The sequence below is a fragment of the Lycium ferocissimum genome, chromosome 1 (genome assembly GCF_029784015.1).
Source record: "Lycium ferocissimum isolate CSIRO_LF1 chromosome 1, AGI_CSIRO_Lferr_CH_V1, whole genome shotgun sequence".
Taxonomy (NCBI): Eukaryota; Viridiplantae; Streptophyta; class Magnoliopsida; order Solanales; family Solanaceae; genus Lycium; species Lycium ferocissimum.
This window is the reverse complement of record NC_081342.1, coordinates 9,794,738-9,817,268: the sequence shown is the minus strand read 5'-3', so window position 1 is coordinate 9,817,268 and position 22,531 is coordinate 9,794,738. Positions and strand designations below refer to the sequence as shown.

General features: G+C 32.5%; 1 protein-coding gene across 4 annotated transcripts; it reads right to left on the bottom strand.

The window, feature by feature from the left end:
* Positions 1 to 1,228: 1,228 nt before the first annotated feature.
* On the bottom strand, positions 1,229 to 6,333 carry LOC132046936 (serine/threonine-protein kinase STY13-like). Of its 4 annotated transcripts, none has more exons than XM_059437790.1 (7): positions 6,226 to 6,333; positions 5,080 to 5,488; positions 3,254 to 3,375; positions 2,920 to 3,125; positions 2,671 to 2,845; positions 2,341 to 2,475; positions 1,229 to 1,594 (listed from the first exon to the last, which is right to left on the bottom strand). In XM_059437790.1, exons 2-7 carry the CDS (start codon positions 5,417 to 5,419, stop codon positions 1,388 to 1,390), a joined length of 1,185 nt encoding a protein of 394 aa, XP_059293773.1. In that variant the 5' UTR covers positions 5,420 to 5,488; positions 6,226 to 6,333; the 3' UTR covers positions 1,229 to 1,387. The 4 variants fall into 4 exon arrangements, with proteins under 4 accessions (XP_059293773.1, XP_059293766.1, XP_059293781.1 ...); XM_059437783.1 differs by lacking the exon at positions 6,226 to 6,333 and adding an exon at positions 6,028 to 6,209; XM_059437798.1 differs by lacking the exon at positions 6,226 to 6,333 and adding an exon at positions 5,828 to 5,958.
* Between the last annotated feature and the right edge of the window lie 16,198 nt (positions 6,334 to 22,531).

Below are 22,531 nucleotides of genomic sequence, written 5' to 3'. Positions count from 1 at the left end.
CTAAGTAGTAGTAGTAGTAGCAGCATTTCTCCGCAAGTACAAAAACAATTCTCCTATTAACATTGATGTCTAAAGCTAAAAGCAATTTGTAGTATAGATATGGATAGACCAACCTCACCATCAAAGGTTGTAGATGGATGGTTAGTACTTTCCATTCTTAACTAGAGGTATCGTGTTCAAGTCCTGAGATTGGGGTTGCCTTTGGTAGGGAGCGCTTTACCCCTTAAATTAAAGAGAGATTTTACTGTGCAAATCTAAATTAGTCGAGGCCAAAATAAGCACCACACGCCGATGAAAAACCAAAAGAAAAAGATAGACCAACCTCTATGGGAGATGTGGCATCAATAGGAGGTCATGCACATCATATCTTGATGAATTAAGGAATTGTGTCATGTCTAGAAAGGAAAGAGGACTAGACGAAGCAAAAGAACAAAAAAAAAGGTTGGGAAGTTAGTCAGTTGTCATTGTCTCGGACAGATTAGTTAGTCAATTGTCATTGTCTCGGACAGATTCCCAATGGTTTTGTGTGTTGGAATCCACTTACAACTATGATCCTAACCCAAAACAGATACTCAATGTTTTATGATCAGATTGGGAAAATCCTACTCATGTTAAGAAAGATTTTGCATGCATAACCACTTGGACAGACAACATATCCCAACCCCAAATGGAACACAAAAGCCAGAAGCTTAGATTGGATTTTTGACCTTTTCCAGAGCAAATAGCCAATATGGCACAAGAACCATGAAAGGTACTATACTTTTTGCGAGAATCAAGATGACAAAATGGATTAACTATTAACAACAATGACTCTGGCTGAGGTCCCAAAATTATGAAGTCTCATGTTCAAGTCTTCAAGAAAAGTTTCATTAGCCAACCATATACTAGTAGAATTGCAATCTGGTACCACTGAAGGGTACGGTGGAATGGTAAATGTTCCTTCACCCTTAATCAGATGTCTCAGGTTCGAGCCTTTGGAAAGAATCTTCTTCGAACCAGAATTGCCATAGTGGGCTTGTATGGTTAGTCGGGCCAGTGGATTACAGACATCAGGTGCTTGAAAAGAAAAAGAAGAAACAATGACGCCTGAGCAGTACATCCATATCAAGGTAGGAGAACGAAAGGTTCTCGTCAATAATTACGTGCAGACTGTCTGTGAACCAAGATAAACAGATAAATCTATGTGAATCGGAGAGACGAAAAAAAAGATGAATTTATGTGAAAGATCAAACTTAAAAATCTTGAACTTTTCACCAGCTATACTCGTTCACGACAATTGAAAACGATCTTCCAACATTCTTGCTCGAAACATTCAAGCAACCCAATGAATTAACAGTACAATTTCATCAACTTGACCAACGGGGCTAAACAAATAACGGAACAAAGATTATGGACCCCTAGTAGGAGCAAAGCAGAAACAGCCACCAGCTTGGTCTTCGGGTATCATTCCTCCTCCTTTGCTTGTGTCAATCGCTTCCAACAATTTCACTACCTCATCCATTTCAGGTCGTTTGTCTGGATTTACGTCCCAGCATTTCTTCATGATATGTGCTAGAGAACTTGGACAACATCGTGGGATTTCTGGTCGCAAATTCTGCAAGATGGTTATAACACGTGAATATATCAGGACTGGATTAAGCAGCATGTGTCTTTTTCACCCATAAAAAAATGAAGGAAGATAACAATTTCTAAATGACAAGTATTAACTCATGATATGAGCAATGAGTCAAGAAAGGCAAGTATGCATTCTAGTACTGAAGTGCAAAGGTATATAGTGTCCAAGGTATTTTATGTCAGCATGACAATAGAAGAGATAAACAACGTATCAACTCCTCAGAGATATAGCGTTACCTGTAGAACTCCATGAGATTGATTTGCATCGGAAGAGTCTAGGCTTTGGGACATCTATTTTCAACTCTCAGATTATTTAACGTGTGTGAAATCAGTGTATGCAGACTTGATTACAAGTAAATTTAACATGTTTATCAAAAAGTGAGTCAATAAGAAACTGGTTTTGTTACAAGTCAGAAAACTTAACAGAGCATAAAACAATCGCGAGAATATGCACAGCTGTACCTTGCAAATGATGACAGGAACGGAAAAACTATGAACTTGTACGTACAATGCGAACTTATTCCTGATTTTTATCCATATTGGACGGATGCATGAGAGAAGTTTCCTTATTCCTGATTTTTATCCATATATCTACAGAAAAGGAAAAAGACTAGAGAGACCAGATCTACACGTTTCCACCCTATAACATATATGAAGATTATGTTATTAAGAGTAACTCAGGAAGCAAAGATGAAATGACAGCTTAAACGTCTGAATCAGACAAACCTGTCTAACAACTGCAGAAGAAACTTCAGCAAAACTTAGATCTGTATATGGGAGATCACAGCAATAAATTTCCCATAAGCAAATACCAAAGCTATATACATCACATTTTCTGTTGTAGGGCTTTCCATCAAGTACCTACACAATGCAAATAATTAAACCCTTTGTGTATGATAAAGAAAAAGTAGATTTGACGTGACATAGAAATTCCATTAACGCAAAAATAAGAAGGATCTTCTCGAAAGATATCAGATATTGTAAGTGAGATAGGGAGAGAGTAGACAAGTGATGATATCATGCTGACATCACATTTTTTCGTAAAAGTGGGAATACCTCCGGGGCCATGTACCCAAGGGTTCCAGTTTCCCCAGTCATGTCTCTGGGATTTTGTGCTTCAACACGAGCAACTCCAAAATCAGCAATTTTGAGATTTCTACTAGTGTCTAACAACATGTTTTCAGCTTTCACATCACGATGTACAATCTTTTTTGAGTGCAAATAGCTCAGCCTGAACAATTGCAATAAGAAAATAAGCTTCATTGGGCATAATTATCAAGAAAATAATGTTAGACAAAGACTTACCCTCTAGACAAATCAAGAGCAAGCTGAATGACAATCTTAAAGGCGAGTTTCTTTTTCCTGTTTTTGAACAGGTAGTTTTTCAATGTTCCACCATGGAGAAATTCGACAAGAACGCAACAAGCCCGAGCAGGATAGGTGGTGTAACCCTCAGAAGGATTCTTCGAAGGAATCTTGAGATTTGAAGTTCCCATAGAAGCACCGACGAACTGAAAGCAAGAATAACAATAATCAAATGAAAATTCAGAACATTGAGTTATTTAATTGGATCCTAAGTACCAAATCTGAAATTGGCGAAGTGAAAAGTAAGGAACCAATTCAGGAGAAAAATATATACTTTTGTAACATTTGGATGGTCAAGTTTGTGCCAAACAGCAACCTCCTGCTGAAATGATGCCCGTAGAGAAGCAGTTTCAGCAGCTGTGGCCATGCCATCCTCTCCCCAGTCCAACAGTTTAACTACACAAATAACATTCCATAAGAAACTCTCACTGGTGGTTGGCAAAATTCCTGAAAGACTTTGAGAATACTACTGTTGAGTATTTTCGTTAATTGGCAGCATTTCTTTCTCATATATACTTTATCCAACATACTACTAGAAATTTGTGAAGTTCATTAGGCGCAAGTTAGTCTAATCATGACCCTTTGAAGTGAATGATGTGATGTCATGTCCAAATGCCCTCTTCAAGTATTCACTGGATTAGTCAAAAAACCGACCTTTCTATCCTATTTGGACCAAAGTTCGATTCCAGCATCAATAGTTCCACTAGCCACAAGGATCACAATTCGCAAGGATGTTTAAATTCTGATTTACTTTCCAAATGCAGCTAGTAGCTATATGACAGAATATATTGCACAAACTCAACATTTTAAACTCTTTTGGGGGTGAAGGGGGAAGAGGGGGAAGGGAGCAAGCCGAATTATTCAAACCATAAATTAGTAGAGTTTTTTCATTGAAGCACTGAAATATTTTGCCTTCGAAAATGCACATATTTTAGTTAGAACTTTCTGTGGCAAATTGAAATACACGATTTTACAGTCAGAAATTTTTTTTGTTAACAATTCAGCCGTACGAAAGTGCAGTAATTTTTACCGGGAACACAACTTCTTTGTAGAACTTCGCTGAAAAGTAGAAATTATTGGCCTAAACAGCTTAATTGAGAAAAAATATTCCTGATAAATCCTAGAAATCATGATGCATTTAGAGAACTTTGAACAAGTACATCGGCCCTTCCATTAAAACACTATTTATGCGTCTATTTACAGCCTCGACGCTGGTGAATAATTTTGACCTTGAGGTATAGGCCTTTCAGTACAAAATTCTGGATTGAATAAGAATTTTGCTTTTCTGTCCTTTTTATTCAAGTAGTAAGTGCTTATGCCGAACGTGAATAAGGAACATAAACTCACCAAGCTGTGCTACTTTTTGAAGTAATTTTACCAAAAGCACCCTCAACCGACCACATAAGAATAGAAAATAAAAGGAACTTTTTTGTTTTATTGTTGACAAGAGAATAAAATGAAATCTCATTCTCAACTCTATATATCTTATCGGAAAAACAGTGTTTTAGGTAATTATAATATAAGGCAATAACCATTTAATGCAAACTGCAATGCCAATAATCCAGTTCGGTGCTTCAAACCCTGGTAGTAAATATCAACAAATTCCTCAAACAAGAAGTTAATCAGACAACCGAAAGTTAAGGTCAACAGAATATCCACCAAAAAAAAAAACAGTTTTTTTTATGGTATTACTTATCAAGGCCATTTAATATAGTCATTCACTATCTTATGAACAAAGAAAATCTAGGGGACTTCGACTTAGTTTTCTGAACATCTAAACTTGTTACAGAAAGGTTAAAAAAGATATTATCAATAGCCACGTAAAAATTCACGGGAATAGCTAAGATGAAATTCAGAACATCGGCAGATAGTGCCACTACAGTTCAATAACAATGGACATCCAGCTCAGCTTATATCATCGATGATCGCAACGAATCTTATTTCTAGTTTGTTTTACTCGTTCGTTTTAAAGGGAATGGACTGTATCAAAATATAAACAACAATATCTAGTTATCTACATAAAACTGAAAATGAGTCCTAAATTCTCAATATAACATGCAGCAACCAAGATCATAAGACAAATATAGAAACTAATGTTACCTGCAACATCTTGATCATCATAGCTACCGCGATAAACGGTACCATAGGTACCCTTAGCTACAAGATACCTTATTTCCAACTTATTAGGATCAATCTCCCATACTTCCTTAGGTCTTTGGTTAGGTCTCTCTAAATTGCTCGACCAAACGCGGCTCAAGTGCTTTTCCAATTGAACATCCAAGCTTTTTAAATCAATTTTGTCAGCCCTGAAGATCATATCTTTGCTACTTATACTTCCAGGACTCTTTGTTTCCATGTTGTTCAAAAGTTCCAATTCTTGATCATCCAAATTCTCATTTTTATTTACCTCTTCATTTTTCTCCTCAGTATTCAAATCCATCTTTGAATAACCTCCAGTAATTCAAGTAACAATATCCACAAAGCTTCAAACTTTTAGGAAATTTCTGATCTGAAAAAAATGGTTGATATCAGAAAATAGATCCAAAAAGAGCTTCAAATAGCTGTAATACAATAAAGAGTATTTCAATAAGCTAATGAACATGCAAAATATGCTTCTTTAGTGTATTAAAGAGGAAAGGAACAATTTTCTAAAATAGAAAAACCAAACAAATAAAACACCTTCCCACTCCAAATTCAATTCCACCTGTGATTCTTTTCCAAATTTGACTAATAATTAATTATAATTAATCATTAAAAAAAGCAAGGAAAAAAAAAGTGTAAACAAGAACAATTCAAAGCAAATAAAAAAATAAAGAAATGACTTTTAGGGTCTCTTCAAAGACACAACCTTTACCTTACCACCAACCATGCCATTGATTCACAAATAACAACCATTTAAAGAAAAATGAACACAAAAACAAAAGTAAACCCTATGAAAATGACCCAGTATGCCAGAAAAAGACCAGGGACCAAAAGAATAACTCAAAAAAAATATTAAAAAAATTATACAAAGTCAAGAACTAATTTTTCAGGGAAAAAGAAAAATACCCACAATCTGAAATCAAAACCCATATACAGAAAAGGAAGATTTAGCCATAAACTTTGACCAACCCCTTTTTCTTCTTTGATTTTTCTTTATCTTTGAATAAAAAGTCAAAGAATTGTGAGAAAAAAGGAAATTTGTGGTGTGTTGAAGTTAATGGGAGAAAAAGATGCCTTTAAAAAAGGTTTAATGTTTTTATTTACCAGTAACAATGTTTATGTAATGGCAGCTTCTTTCTTTCTTTCTTTGTAATAATAAACATAAGATACTCTGTACCAAACAAGAGAATAATTGTGTACTGTTCCGTGCAAATCTTTCCTAACGAAATTACCTGTAACACATTAATATATAGAAACAACTTTTGAATTTACCAAATTGTCCTCCTCTAGGGTCACTATCTTTACGTAACATAAAATTTTGTTTTTCTTTATACAAAATTATTTTTTAGTATTTAGGAGAATTTATTCACTTTTTTCAGGAAAAAATTTCACTTTATTAAAGTTGTATTTGAAATTTGAAAAACATCAAAAATTCTATTTTTACTTTTCCACTTTCAATACATTCAAACAATTAAATATCTTTTGTAAAAACTATAACCATACAAAACTCTATCTTCAAACCCAACTTCAAAAATTCCAAATGTAGTCATAATAAATTGTTTTCCTAATTTATGAACGGATGTCATCTATCTCAACAACATATCACTGATTTCGATTGGTACTCACATGATGGATTTGCGTTGGAAAGTCTCACGTTGAGAAAAAAGCGCTTTCTAATAAAGGCGATTACATATTCAGGGGGGCCTCAAACTTGATACCACTTATTTCGATTATTCCCTTCGTCTCAATTTATGTGACATTTTTTCCTTTTTAATCATCCAAAAAGAATGACACGTTTCTATATTTAGCTATAATTCAATTTTAAATTTATCTTTTTACCCTTAATGAAATAATTTTTAAATTTTTATGGTTTGTTTTAGACCATAATTTTTTTTAAAATTTTTTTTATTTTTTAAAGTTCGTGTCCAATCAAACACCCAGTATAAAATGAGAAGGAGAGAATAATATTTATACATCTTGATCGACCTTATTTATCATCCATATTATGTGATTCGCGCGCCTATGTTTATACTAAACCAAAACAGTAGATAATTGATAAATAATAGTTCAATGTAAAATATTTCGTGTTATGCTAAACATAGAGCTTTTGCCTGTTATTATTTTCTTCTTTCTTTTGTGGGTAGGGAAATAAGTGATTCTCAATTAATTGCTTTTTTGTTGTTTCGTCTATATTTGATTGTCGTTTTCTATTTTTCGAACGGATTGCCTTGACTATGTTTCAGAGCAATCTGTACAGTTCTCTATTGGAAAATCAGACTTCCTCTATTAAATTACTCCAAGTTGGAAATACATTTTTTTTTCTTTAATTTTGGAGCAGGGAAATTAACCATCTTACAAAAAATAATTAAAAAAATCATGTAGTCTCGCTCATTCACGAAATTTTTCAAGGCAAAATCTACTCATAACAAGTTGCTGAATTAAAGTAGTACATTATATTTCTCCTGCCAACAACATTAGAAGGGGTTCGATTCCCGTTATACGTGATGTGGTGAAAAAGTTTGTTCAACGAGATATTCCTTCATGTCGACAGCACAAACAGATTTTTTGTGGTTGGATCAAGAATTAGAAAAGAGACACTAGATGTTGGAGTTGTTTAAAGAAAAATGTCTTTTTTATTTGGTGAGTATTAAAGAAAAAGAATCACTATATGATATGATAACAACTACAGTCTATGGATGAAAAATCCTTGTCTTTGAAACACCGTGAGATGGAAAAAACTGGAGGATATTATTGAAAACTGTTTAGTTATCCTCAACTAAAAATCTGAATATTAAATGCAAAAATATATGCTTTAATAAACTTTTATAATTGGGAGATGACGTGAATGAGCAAGAATCATTTTCGAATATTCTATATCAATGAAAGTTTGTATAATTTACGCTGGATATGATTTAATTATTCTTTCATTTAAAGTTCAAACAATTATTAAAACTCATTGACTTATTTTCGATTAGTGGATTGTGAATAATGTACGCTACATATAATTCATCAATTATTTCAAGGATGCTTAGCTCACTTATAACTAAATTCTTCCGTTTTGCATCATTGATTTGCAATTTGGATTTTGGGTTTGTTTTTTTCTTCTCGTATCATAATTTAGTCTCTTCTCAATTGGTAAGAGGCAAAGAGAGAAGGGACAAATCAGTTTTAAATCTACATAATAAGTAGACTCTCACCAATAATCCAAGTAAACAAATGAACAATCCAAAAATATTATTATTCTTCATCATGTCATCTAATGTAGTATCTCTGATGAATATTTTTACCATTAGTTACTTCAATCCTTGTAGGTTATCTCAGATTTTCCAGCCAAAATGATACAAAAGAAAAACATACAGCAATAGTTTTAAAAAATGCTCGACTTCGAATTGATTATAAGTTATTAGTAAGGCTAGTACTTTATGTGCATATCTAGTATACTCCTGTATTATAATTACTAATCCATCCACGCACTTAAATCACGCACAATAATGACGTACATGGATAAATTAAGAAAAAAAATAACTATCATTGTGTTTTAACATGTTAGTAAGTAAACTGTGTTGTCTACTAGATATAACTAATTCTACTTTTTGTCGGTCGCTATTTGTAGTTTTCTTTTAAATAAGAGAAAGACATCATTTAACCCTCGAATCTCTAAGATTTAAAACTCGCTTTAAAGAACTAAACTTAACTTCAGTATTTATTTACCCCCCTTAACAACTTTCATCCCAATTATTTACCACCCTAAGAAAATAATACCACTCACAATAGTCGCATTACACTCGCGCACGTCATTGCCACATCGTTGCCAATGCACGTCGCCATGTCAAAAATGACTAACCCTTCATTTTTTGTTTTTCTTTTATTATTTTTTCTCTTTCTTCTTCTTTCCTCCTTCTCTCTTCTTCTTCTTTCTCCTCAACACCACTCCCCCGCCCCGCTGCCGTCACACCTCCGCCACCGCCACCCTGCCGCCGCCTCACCGCCGCCGCCGCCGCCAAGCAAAATAATCAATACTAAAAAATTACCAAACCTTCATTTTTTATTTTTCTCTTCCTTCTTCTTTCTCCTCATCCTACCATAAACACCCATGAATAACACCCATAAGAACAACACCCACCATCACCCCACCCAATTTCATCCCATTTCTTTTCAAATTCGTCCAAATTGATTATTGTGGTTGTTATTGTTGGCTATTATTATTATTACCATTTTTTGGTTTCTTGATTTTGATTTTTGTTTTCCATTTCTTCCATAATCATTATTCCATAACCACCACCATCTTCTTCTTCACAACCCCCCACCCCGCAACGTACCACGCCCCCCCCCCCACAGCCCCTCCCCCACCATTTCGTCTTCTTCACAACCCCCCACCCCGCGCCCACAACCCCGCCCCCCCGCCCCCCCCTCCCCCCACCACGCGCGCCCCTCCCCCACCATTTCGTCATCTTCACAACCCCCACCCCACTCCACGCCCCCGCCCCCACCACCATTCCTCTTTCTCTCTATATTCTCATCATTCTTTTCTTACCATTTTTTGGTTTCTTGATTTTGATTTTTGTTTTCTTTCAAAAATAAAATTATGAAATAATGATTATGGATGATTTTGAAAGGAATGGGATGAAATTTGGCGGGGTGATGGTGGTGGTGTGGGTGTGAATGTGTTAAAGATTTGTTATGGGTGAGTTATGGTAGGATTTAGGAGAAAGAAGAAGAAGAGAAAATAAAAAATGAAGGTGAAGAAGATGGTGCGGGGTTGTGGGGGTGAAGAAGGGGGCGGGCAATCGTGGCGTGGAGAAAAAATAATTAATTATTTTTTAATTATATATTATTTTTATTTTATTTTTAATTATATAATAATATATATCTATATATATCCCTTTTCACTCTCTTAATTTTTTTTTTACTTTTTTTTTTTTTGCCACGCCGCCTCTCGGGTGGTAAATAATTGGGATGAAAGTTGTTAAGGGGCAGAATAAATACAAGTTAAGTTTAGTTAAACCGAGCTTTTCAAGCTTAGGTTAAATGATGTCTTTTCTCTTTAAATAACATGAATGTATAAAAGTTCTTTATTGGCATGTATAGAAGTTAAAATTCATGAAGCAATAAATGGTAAGCAATCTTGTAGTGCTTCCCATGCTTTATATTTCACTTTTTGTGAGTCGATATTATGATTATCTTTAAATAATCTGATTGTACAAAAGTGCTTTACATGGTCGTAGAAGTCAAACACAAGCAATAAACGGTAAGCAATCTTGTAATCCTTCCCATGCTTTGTTGTTTCTTAAACCAAAAAAAATGTAGTTAACAATCAAACCTAGCTAGGGTGATTAACCCATAATTAATTTTGCAAACGCAAGCAAACTATAGTTTGTAGTCTAAACAAAAGACGTTAATTTTTAGTCATCAATCTACAGTATGTTTTTTCGTAACGTTCTAATTTTAGGGTTAGGATAACATAAAACCTTCTATATTTGGATAGAGGGAAACTTTAACGATAGTTCAAGCACAAAATTAGTTTATCACATTCCTATAAGAGAAATATTAGCTATGTACACAAATTACATGCAAAGCGAAAAAGGGATTTCTTGGCATTAAATTGTTGTAATGGCCATTGTCGAACGCATTATATGATCACATTGTTAGTTGAAATTTGAGCAATATTGATCAAAACCAAGAAAACAACTTATCAAATTGCCTTGAAGTGATTTTGAACCGATTACTGTGCAAATCGTCTCAAACTTATTGGCCTAAAAAACAGAAGAAGAAAAGAACTTTGAAGAAGAGATAATTGATATTAACAAAAGAATATATGGGTAGAGCGGGCAAGACTCAGTAGTAAAGGATGCCTCACGTATACCTCGCACGCCGGGGGGTGAGGGATTCACTTTTGCCTACGAAGCTCAATTCTCATGTGCACGATGTCACTCTCTTATTCTAGTCCATTTACTGGCACAATAAAGGGCTTCTCAATAGAAAAATGAAGGAAAGCCTTTCCACCACCAATGAGGGACATTTGCATTTCATAGAGGACAAAAGATAAGTAAGAGAATGAACTCACAAGGAAACTTTGACTTTGGATTACCAATCAAGACTTACTAAACAAGGAATACATAATTCCCACACACATCTGTAAATGTAGAAATGACACCAGGTAGCCGCTTTAAATATTCCTGTTTAAAATAAAAACAGTTTTGGTAAACTTCAGACCACTCATATTGTTGTTGTCGTTGTTGTTGCTTCTTCATCAAACCTACGGGCCTAACTTCAACGGTCTGAAGTTAGGCTCTACGGCGGTCTCAATTCAAACTACATTCAGACCTCCGATCTTAACTTCACATTCAACGATCGTAAGTTAATTCTGAGATAGTTAAACTTTAAAAGCTATATCAATTTCGGCTATTCTTTAAATAAGGATACTAAAAATGCTTAGTTATGCACTTCCCCACCGCAGGCAGAAACTCCTCAAAGGCCCAAAACAAGCCATGGATCATAGAGAAGCCTTAATTAGATTCATCAGGCACGATGCTTATTCCTTTGGAGAAGCCTATTGTTGTGAGCAAAAGAGGCGATGTGCTGCAAATTTTTGCACGGATTGTCCTTCATACAGACTGGTCTTTAATTTTGCCCTTATATATATCAGTGGTTTTTAATTTTTTCTCATGCTGCTTATTTAATGAAAATATCTAGATATGTTTGGATTGACATAAGTTCTGTAACATTTTTATCTTCGAAAACTGAACTCTTGTCTCGCTCGGCACAAGTTCTGTAGGAATTAAGTTATGCGGCATAAGTTATGTAGTATTTTCAGATTATGTTAAGTGTTGAAAATTTTACCTTTTCCAGCATAACTTGTGTGGATGTGATGATACATATGTCGAAGATAGATGCTAACTATGCTGAGTGAAATCTAAACTTATATATTTTTTCATATTATGTTGAATGTTGAAAGTATTGTCTTGTCTGGAATAACTTGTGGGATGTTATGATATAGATGCCGAAGCTAAACGCTTACCATACAAATTTATGTCACACTAAAAATGTTGAAGGCCAAAAATTCAAGACCATAAATTTGAGGTACAAATATTAAAGACCACCTCAAAATAGCGACATTTCTGCGAATACCCGCAACATTTTTTTGCACGGATTGCCCTTCTTTTTCAAAGGTGGTCTTTAAATTTTGCCCTCATATTTGCACAGTTCTTTAAGTTTTGCCCTTCGCTTTTTTTGGGATACCCGAGGCTCGGGTTCGAACTCCCGCCTCGTGCATAAAATAAAAAAATAATTTCGCAAGACAGTAGTGCAGGGGAGAGTGTGGCGTTGATCCAAGATACAATCCTTAAGGAAAAACCAAAGTTATGCCGGAAGGGGCGGACTTTGCTTGAGACATTTTTTTTTTTTTTTTTTTTTAACTTTTCAAGGCACACTTTTAGTTAAGGCATACTTTTGGTTATGCCTTAATTAAAAGTATGCCCCATAAGGCATAGTTCCTTAAGGAAAAATTTTGCCCCATAAGGCAAAACTAAATTATGCCTTGAGGAAAGTTATGCCCCTCCGCAATCATAACTTTAGTTTTCCTAAATTCTAATTTGCCGAGGGGAAATACTTTGCCTCGAGACTTTTTTTTTTTTTTTAACTTTTCAAGGCACACTTTTAGTTAAGGCATACTTTTGGTTATACCTTAATTAAAAGTCTTTTGGTAAGGCATAATTCCTGAAAAGTTTTGCCCAATAAGGCAAAACTAAATTATGCCTCGAGGAAAGTTATGCCCTCCGCATAACTTTAGTTTTTCCTTAAGGAAGTTATGCCGAGGGGTACTTTCCTTGAGACATTTTTTTTTTTTTTAAAAAAACTTTTCAAGGCACACTTTTAGTTAAGGCATACTTTTGTTATACCTTAATTAAAAACCTTACAAGCCTCAAAACAAGCATAATTCCTTAACATTTAAAAAGTTTTGCCCCATAAGGCAAAACTAAATTATGCCTTGAGGAAAAGCAATTATGCCCTCCGGATAATCTTTAGTTTTTCCTAAAGCAATACCTCGGAGGGGGCAGTACTTTTTGCTTGAGACTTTTTTTTAAAAACTTTTCAAGGCACACTTTTAGTTAAGGCATACTTTTGGTTATGCCTTAATTAAAAGTCAGCCCCATAAACATAGTTCCTTAAGGAAAAGTTTTGCTCCATAAGGCATAACTAAACTATGTCTTGAGGAAAAGTTATGCCCTCTTGTGCAAATAACTTTAGTTTTTCCCAAGGAAGTTACGCCGGAGGCGAACACTCCCTGACCAGCCCTGCTTGCGAAATTATTTCTTTATTTTATGCTTGAGCGGGGGTTCGAACCCAAAACCTCGTGTTATCCAATAAGGGCAAAAACTTAAAGACCACAAATATGAGGGGCAAAATTTAAAGACCGCAAATATGAGGGGCAAAATTTAAAGACCACCCCAAAAGAAGGGCAATTCGCAATATGCTGAAACATTTGTTGCTTTCACCAAGTTGAGCCCAAAGCCCTTATTGGGCTTCTTTCTGACACAGAGTTAAACTCATAACATTTTTTTGTGCGGACTGTCCTTTTTTGGGTTTAATTTTTGGCCTTCGCCTAATAACCCGAGATTTTGGGTTCAAACTTCAGCTCAATAAGAAAAAAAAAAAAAAAGGAATTTCGCAAGGCAGAATTTTTCCCAAAACTCTACTACTTAGAGTTTGAAACTCTGCCTAAAGCATGCAAAACTCTAACTTAATGCAAAACTTTGTCTTGCGATTTTTTTTATTTTTTTTATTTTTGACTGAACGGGGGTTCGAACATGAAATCAGGGAGTGGGAACCCTAGATCAAAGGGTTCTAATGAAGGGAAAAAATTAAAGACCACCAATGTAATGGATAAATTTTAAAGATCACCCCAAAATAAGGACATTCCTACTAATTGCCCAACTCGCAACCTTTTGACAAAGATGCTTGGTTGGAACCCTTAATCATTAATCACAGATTTCTAAGTTCTAATTTTAGGAATGAAATATGTTAGCAAAAAATTCACGATATCCTATTTGGTCATTGCTATTTAATTTGTACTAAAAGTATGAGTTAAAAAGTGATTCCAAAATCAGGTATCCGTGCACTTCGATCAAAATCTTTTGGTAGAGCAAAAATAAAAGTGAAAATTTACGGGGCTAGAAAGAAATTTCCAACTTCTTATGAATAAAAGATGAAAATGTACGAGTCACAAAATGAGGTAGCTTAAAATAAGGGAACATTTTTTCTAACCAAAAAAAAAATCATTTTAAAATAAATTTCCTCCTACTAACACATTGTCATTAAATATTATCCGCACTATGTCTTACACCACTTAGACATTTCACTTAAAAACCTTACAAGTCCTCAAAACTTTAGCTAGAATCAACATTCCACAAACTTCTATTTTTCATTATTTAATGTTTACTTGATGAAATTCTGTTAGAATTCATGAATATCTTAATAGATAGAAAAGACACCTAGAATAAAGCAATCACATCGAGATGAAGAGATCAAATAGAATAACATATGTTGGAGACTATTGCAACAAAGTATTTTGGAATTTGAGCATGTCTCTTAACGGTCATAAGGGACTAATATTGAATTTGCAATTTTTTTATTTTTTTTTTCATTGGAGACCATTTCCTCTTTTGTGGATTTTTCTGGGGAACAGGAACTAGCAACATTAGGTTTCTCATATAAAATATGTATGAAGTGATTTGCATGATAGTGCAGGGTGATTAGTCCTTGAAAAAAAAAACGATAATGTATTATTTTGTGAAATGACAAAAATAAATTTTAAAAGGATAACGTAGCGAAAACAATTAAATTGACCAGACCAATGAAAAATCATCTTGCAAATTGAATGCTTAAATATAACTTACGAAGGACCCCAGGTTACTGTTCTTTAGTTTTATATATAAAAGTTTTGTGCCACAAGTTTTGTTTCACTAAAATTCCTCTTTTAATCTCTTTTTTGATATTGCAATCACCACAATAGTTTGGCGTTTTCCCCCACAAACTTTTGGCTCATAATGGCATAAAAATAGTAATGGTTCGTTTGGTAGTTGGTTAGAAGCTCTACTTTATTCATATACTAATGTACTTATAGTGCGGTCATAAATAATTTTAATATAATTAAATCATTACTAATTATATTTCTATTTCATATTTCTCTTAATTTAAATAAAATTCATCAACAGAAAAAAGAAAAGTGAGAAATATCGAATTTTAAATAAAAAAGTGAGAATTGTTGAATTTTAAATATAAAATAGGAGAGAAAGAGTGCTACAAATCTATTGTAACAATCAAAAGTGTCACATTTGAAACAAATTACAACGATGCTTTTTCCATAATAAATAATGCATGTTTGCCTTTTTCACCATCAAGTAAATTTTTACATAAATTTATTTTAGAGATAACCGCCTCATTTATGAAAAACTACTGTTATATTTTGAGAAATTTGCTCCTTAACTATTCCGTCAATGTAACTCCCTTTTACTCCTTATCTCTTTAGATAATAATAATAACGTATCAATAGTATCTTTTATTTATATTTATTCTTCGTATTCTATTTCCACTTAGCAAGGAACCATTACTATAACGATGAATCTCAATAAATAAGGTAGAACATGATTAAACCTATAATAGGAACATAAGGAAAAGATAAATATTGTGTAGTCTTTTGCCATTAATCCTTGTAGACTTGCTTGTCTTGTGAAAAAATACTTGTCATCTTTCTTCTCATAATTTTTCTTTACGGTTGTCCCCAAAATGGCCATCTTTCGTTGTTATTTTATATTCATCTCGTGAGAAGAATATTTGTTACCTGCATTATTGGACCATCAAATAATAGTCCAAAGGATTACGAGTTCTTATTCTTAATATCCAAAATAAATATGTAATATATAATGAAATGAAGAAGAGAAAACAAAACTCTATAATTCTCCTCACATGTGTATCTTACATAGATGAAATATTAAGAAAAAATAAAAATCATGTAACTTACATAGATGAAATATTAAGAAAAAATAAAAATCATTCTCTAGCATGCATAAAAAGCACTTTTACTCATGAAGAATCAAACAAAAATCAGAGAAAAAGTAAAAAAAGGAAGGAGAAAGAAGTATTAAATCAGAATTGAAATTTCTAAGATGAAAAATATGAATAATTTTAGAGATTACTTTCCTAGGAATCGCATTATACTAATTCTTCTCTTTGGTCGGGTTGTTATACTAATTCACCTTATTCTCATCTCGTCGCCCTATATTATTCATTTCAATTTAATTTTTTCAGCATTCATCATCCTATTTTATCTTTAAACGCTCCTTCATATATTAATTTGACCAAACATTTCAAAGACTTCAAAATATGGTCTTCGAAAACTCTTATATGTGTGTAGGCCATTTATTAGCTATTAGCAATTAACCAATTCACTAACCATCCTTCATAATTTTAAAAAGGAACATATTTGAGAAGAAAACATACTTGTTGAAGAAATTCAAAATAGGTATTTGCACATTGAGAGCATTCACAAATATTAGAATATGGCAATTGAGTTATCTTAGGAAAGAAACGGTTGTAAATTTAATAATGAAGAATTTTGGGCTTATTTTTCATTGGTTCTGAAAGGACATAACTCTTGGACTTGTAACGTAGTTGAAATGAAGAAAATGGAAAAAATAAAGTTAATTCCTGATCAATGAGACTTGCCATATATAGATGGATGGATTGATTTTTTTTATTGTTATAAGTAAATAAAAGTATATTAATCCATGAATCCTAACTAAAAGATCTATCAAGGAAGTGTTATTTTTATAACATTAAAAGAAGGAGACATAAATACAAAGGCAAAAAGGGAAATAAAAGGAAATATGAACAAACCACACGTTAGCTAGACTTGAACCTGCATGGAAGCCATCTGAAACAAAAATATAAAAATTTGAAGAATTATAACACCATATACACACACAAGATAAATAAATTAAGAAAAATAAATAATTGAGACTTAAAGGATTTTTCCTGCATTAATAAAGAATAGTGCAAGAAGAAATATGTCTCTAAATAGATTGGTTAGTGGTAAGTGGTAACTGTCATATTAGTGTCTTAGTACTAAAATAGAGAAAGAGTTGATAATCTAATTTACCATGACCAGAAAAAAGATTAACAAAAATGAAAGCATATGTTTTGGTGAGTGTTGCAACGAAACTGAAAAAGAATCATGAAGTTTAATAGAAAGGATTTTTCCTGCATTAACAAGATTACACTACTAAAAAACTGCCAAAAATCGACGGATAAAAAATTGACGCTATTTTCTCTCGGTTTAAAAAACCGACGGACAACCTACTTCCTGCGTCGGTTTTTTATATTTTAATTTTTTTTAATTATTTTAATTAGAAAACCGACGGACGACGCGCTTTTTTTGCGTAATTTGAAAATATATATCCGCCAAAAAAAATCGACGTCCCACGTCGGTTTTATTAAAAAAAAATAATAATTAATATAAAACCGACGGACGACGTCGGTTTTATTTTTAAAAATATTTTAAATAATATGCAATTCAATTTGTTTTTTTAAATAATAATAAACAATTTTTTTTAGAAACCGACGGCGGTTTAGTTTTTATTTTTAAAAAAAAAAAATTGGGTCAAATTTGGTCAAAAGTGCGGGAAAACCGACGGGATTAATTAAGGTTTTGTCCGTCGGTTTTTCTTTAAAAACATTCCTAAATTTTGTTTTCATACCCATTTCTTCTCCTCTTCCCAATTAAACTCCCATTCCCCTCAAACCCTAGCTACCCGCCGCCCCCCTCCCCTCCGCCCAGCCCCGCCGCCCATTTCCGCCGCCTGCGCAGCCCGTCCCCACCAACCCCAGACCCGTTTTGAAGTTAATTAATTGAGGTTAGTTTCTCTTAAATTAGGGCTTTTAAAATTCTTTCAATTTTAGTTTTATTTGTAGATTTTAGGCCTAATGCTAATCTATTTAGCTTTGTTAAACATCATTTGCAATGTTATTAATGTTGAATTTGTGAAAAAAAAATATAAACTTTATTTGACTAGTTTAGTTGTCATTTTTTATTTTTATTTTTGAGTGGAGATTGTGCTATATTTCATGTTCTTTGTCAATGTATTTGTTTTAGCTTAGTTATCATTCTTTATAATATTATTGATGTTGAATATGTGCAAAAATGTGTACTTTAATTATTTGACTATTTTTTTTTTTATTGGATTGTGCTTTTTGTTAGAATTCCATAAGTTATTAGAATTGTTATTGATCATTCCAAATTAGAATTGGTTGAGATTGTGCTTTTCAAAGTTAGAATTGTTAAGTTATAGTATTTCTATAACCTCAATACTAAAAATGTAGATTTTATTTCTCTAGATTTACTTTTCAATTTTAAAATTGGTTGGAATTGTGCTTTTCAAAGTTAGAATTATTAAGTTATGTTAGAATTATTAAGTTATAATCTATATATATATATATAATAAAAGAGAGACTTAGGCCCGTGATGTGGCACTCTCTAAAGCAAAAATTGCTATTTATCTTTTTTCTCATTTTCTTTAGTTTTCTCAATTTTTCTCACTCACAAAAATTACTCTTTTAAAATATTGGTGCCTTTTCGATTCAAAACCGTTTATCTCCGTAAAACTTATGGTGCCTTTTCACTATCCAAAAGGTGAAGTACATTAATGGTCTATTAGATCAAACTTTATCTTTTGTTGTAACACACACACCGTTTGATTTCGTCTCCTTTCTTGCTTCTTTTTTCATTTTCTCTTATTCAATCATTAATTTTTGTTTTAATGACAGTACTACACTCATCTTATGGTTCCATCCAATTGTCAATTTCAGTTTCCACCATTACATTGAATGTTATATAGAGGAAGTAAATAAAGGTATATATAATGCCCTCTCCTCACCGAAAAAAGTAAGTGAAAATGGAATAGTACACGTTCTCTCATGTTCAGCTAGGAATTATGGAGAGATCTCTTTGTTGTTATAAATTTTGAAAAATGGTCACACGTACCTCGCCATAGGAGATACCAAAATTACACTCAAAAAAATGAGATTTTCCTGACGATGCCTTTAACACCAAAAAAAAAGTTATGACATGGCTACGAAGGTGGCGTAAATGATGGCGGCGAAGGGAGAAGCGTGAAGATGCGGCAACGCTCAAATATTTGGGTATGTGCTTAGTATTATCACATATAAATCATAATATAATTTTACAAATGATAAACAAATCGAAGTCTCACAAAAATTTTCATTATCCATAAGGCCGATCATATTATACTCTCTTTTTCCTTTCATTGAACTTTGAGTCATGATGCCTTTATTTTATAATTAGTGTGTTTTATATGCAAGAAACTGGTGAAAAATTGTAATTGGTAAAGATGATTTTTTTAGATATTGGTGTATTAGAAGTGGCGTTTATATTATGTGTACTTATTTTAAGGAAAATTAATTTTGCCAACGTTTAGTGGTTGCTAGAGCAATGATTTTAGTTGCTCAAAGATATATAAAATTCAGTTTAGAGAGAAAGAAGAAAGAAGAAAACAAAATTACGAAGAAAAACAAGGCAACTAGAAAAGAACAACAAAAGATAATAAATGAACAACAATATTAAAAAAAAAAAAACAATTGCTAGCTACGATGATAGTCAGGTCCAGATGAAAAAAGAAATATACTTATTTTCAAGTCCTATGAGGTCCAATAGTAACAAGTTGGAAATCATTAATGAAGTGTAGTAGCCTTTGTTTTTTTAGTTTTCACACCCTTTTACTTTCCGTGACATGTTAAAATAGGAAAAAGTTGTTAAAGTACTAATTTTCAACTATCTTTTAAGTGAAGAAATCAAATATTTACACCTACTTGTACCCACATAAAATAAAAAAGGTAATTGCCTAAGAAAACAAAATGTGTTTATAAAATAAAGATGGAGTTCCAAACGTTATGTAAGAAAATTTAAGCAATATTTTTCTTTTTTCAAAACATCAAAACATCGATAATAAATTCACAACTAGAGATCTCAAAATGAGATTTCTTAAAAAAAAAATATTTAAACACATAAAAACTACGTACATTTTTTAAGAAAATGGAGAGTTAAATAAAGCATATGTAAATCAAAATTTTGTTATTCTTAATATCCAAAATTCCATCTAAAAATCATTTCAAGAAAAATATTTTATAATCGATAAAATATTAAATCTACTAGTATTTCTATAACCTCAAAACTAAAATGTAGACTTTATTTGACTAGATTTACTTTTCAATTTTTAGAATTAAAGTTAGAATCCATAAGTTATTAAAGTTAGAATTGTTATTGAGAATTCAAAGTTAGAATTGGTTGGGATTGTGCTTTTCAAAATTATATTAAAGTTAGAATTTATAAATTATTAAAGTTAGAATTGTTATTGAGAATTCAAAGTTACAAGTGGTTGGGATTGTATTTCAATTTATATTTTAAGTTAGAATTCTTAAGTTATAATATATTTCTATAACCTCAATAATTTGCGGGTATATTTTTTTAGATGGATCGTATGTGGATGTATAATATGAATAATAGTAATCGTGTGTACATGATGAATTTGTTGAAGGTGTTGATGGGTTTATCACATGCAATGACACTTCACACTAGTAAAGCTTTCACTTTAAAACATGGCCACAAAAATTCATGGTTTGATTGTCATCGTCAATTCTTGCCTATGGATCACCAATCTTAAAATGAAACAAGCATTTAGAACTAGTTTGGATTTAATAATGGACTTATGTTAAAACTAGTTAATGGTACTTTTGGTTGAACATTTAAATATTTCTGAACTTTGAAGGTCTATTTAGATCGTATTTTATGTGTTTAGATAGTGTTTGATGTGTTTTATTATTACTTAGGGTGATTTTATCCGTTGTAGCTCTATTAATTGATTTGGAGCATTTTAATACTAGTTTTGAAAGCGACTTTTTTATATCATTTAAAGAAGGGTGAGTGGGCGCAGAAAAAGCATGAATTGCATGCGAAATTTTCGAAACCGACGGAAAACCGTGCATAGGTCCGTCGATTTTCGGAAATTAATTATTAAATTTTATGAAAAAAAAACGTATGTAATCACACACAAGATTATTTAAAATAAAAAAATTAAATAGAAAACCGACGCAAAAGGATCATTTTTTTCATAAAATATATATTATTTTTATATAAGATAAAAAAATCAAATATTAAAAAAACCGACTCAGTCCGTCGATTTTTTTAATTTTTATTTATTTTTTAAAATTATTGAATAAAACCCGACGGACTACATAACCGACGTGGTCCGTCGGATTCCAAAAAGATTGAGAAAACCGACGGACCGTAAAAGGTCGGTTTGGTGAGTTTGCAATGAAACTAAAAAAACCGACTCGGTCCGTTGGTTTTGGCCGTCGATTTTTCCCGTTTTTTTAGTAGTGTTAGTGCAAGAAGAAATATGTCTCTAAATAGATTGGTGAGTGATAAGTGGTAACTGCCATATTAGTCTCAGAGTGCTAATTTTAGAAAAAATAGTTGATAATTTAATTTAACATGATCAGAAAGAAGAATAACAAAATGAAAGCATATGTTTTGGTGAGTGTTGCAATGAAAATGAAAAAGAATCATGAAGTTTAACAGAAACAAACCTCCACTATGGGAAGACGCAGTCCTCTCAAAGGAGAGAAACTCCCCTCAACAAATTCATGTCATACTCATATTTGCCTCAATCTCATGTTTACTACAATGCCACTTATAATTTGAATAATATGATCAAAAAAAAATCTGACGACCTCAATTTATAGGATTACAATATGGAATACCAAATGATGCCATGAGCATGGCTATTAATAATTTAGGGGTTATGGCATGAAAAGTTGTGGGAATAATGGAAATAAAGACCATTAAATTTTTGAAGAATATCAATGAATGGAGGAGTAGTAAGTGACACATTTATTTTTGTACACTACAAAATATTTAAAAAATATAAAAAAATTGTCAAAAAAATGAGAAAAAAGATAAATAGGATCCTTAGCCAAAGAGAGGTACCACATCATCTTTTTATTGCCTAGCTTTATATTATATATAGATTAAATCCCGCATAAGTAATAACACCATATCTGGTAGCATTCTTTTACTATGTATAAAATTTAACATAACTAATACCGTGTTTGATTTACAATTTAGAACCGCATAACTAATTCACATATAAGTTATGAGGGAATCTATATATTATTTTATGCGGGATAATAGATAAGAAATAACTAATAAGGAATAACTAAACCCCCGCATTAAATAAATGCATAGATTCCCCTCATAAGTAATCCATATATTATTATAATACACGCATAACTCTAAGCCTACCAAACGACCCCCAATAGCATAAAAAATGAAGTGATC

Excerpts from the sequence above, each read along its gene's own strand:
- LOC132046936 (XM_059437790.1), bottom strand. The coding sequence starts at position 5,419 with ATGGATTTGAATACTGAGGAGAAAAATGAAGAGGTAAATAAAAATGAG. Across the intron at positions 3,376-5,079 it reads TGATGATCAAGATGTTGCAG|TTAAACTGTTGGACTGGGGA; the intron begins GTAACATTAGTT and ends TTATTTGTGTAG. Across the intron at positions 2,846-2,919 it reads GCTCTTGATTTGTCTAGAGG|GCTGAGCTATTTGCACTCAA; the intron begins GTAAGTCTTTGT and ends GCAATTGTTCAG.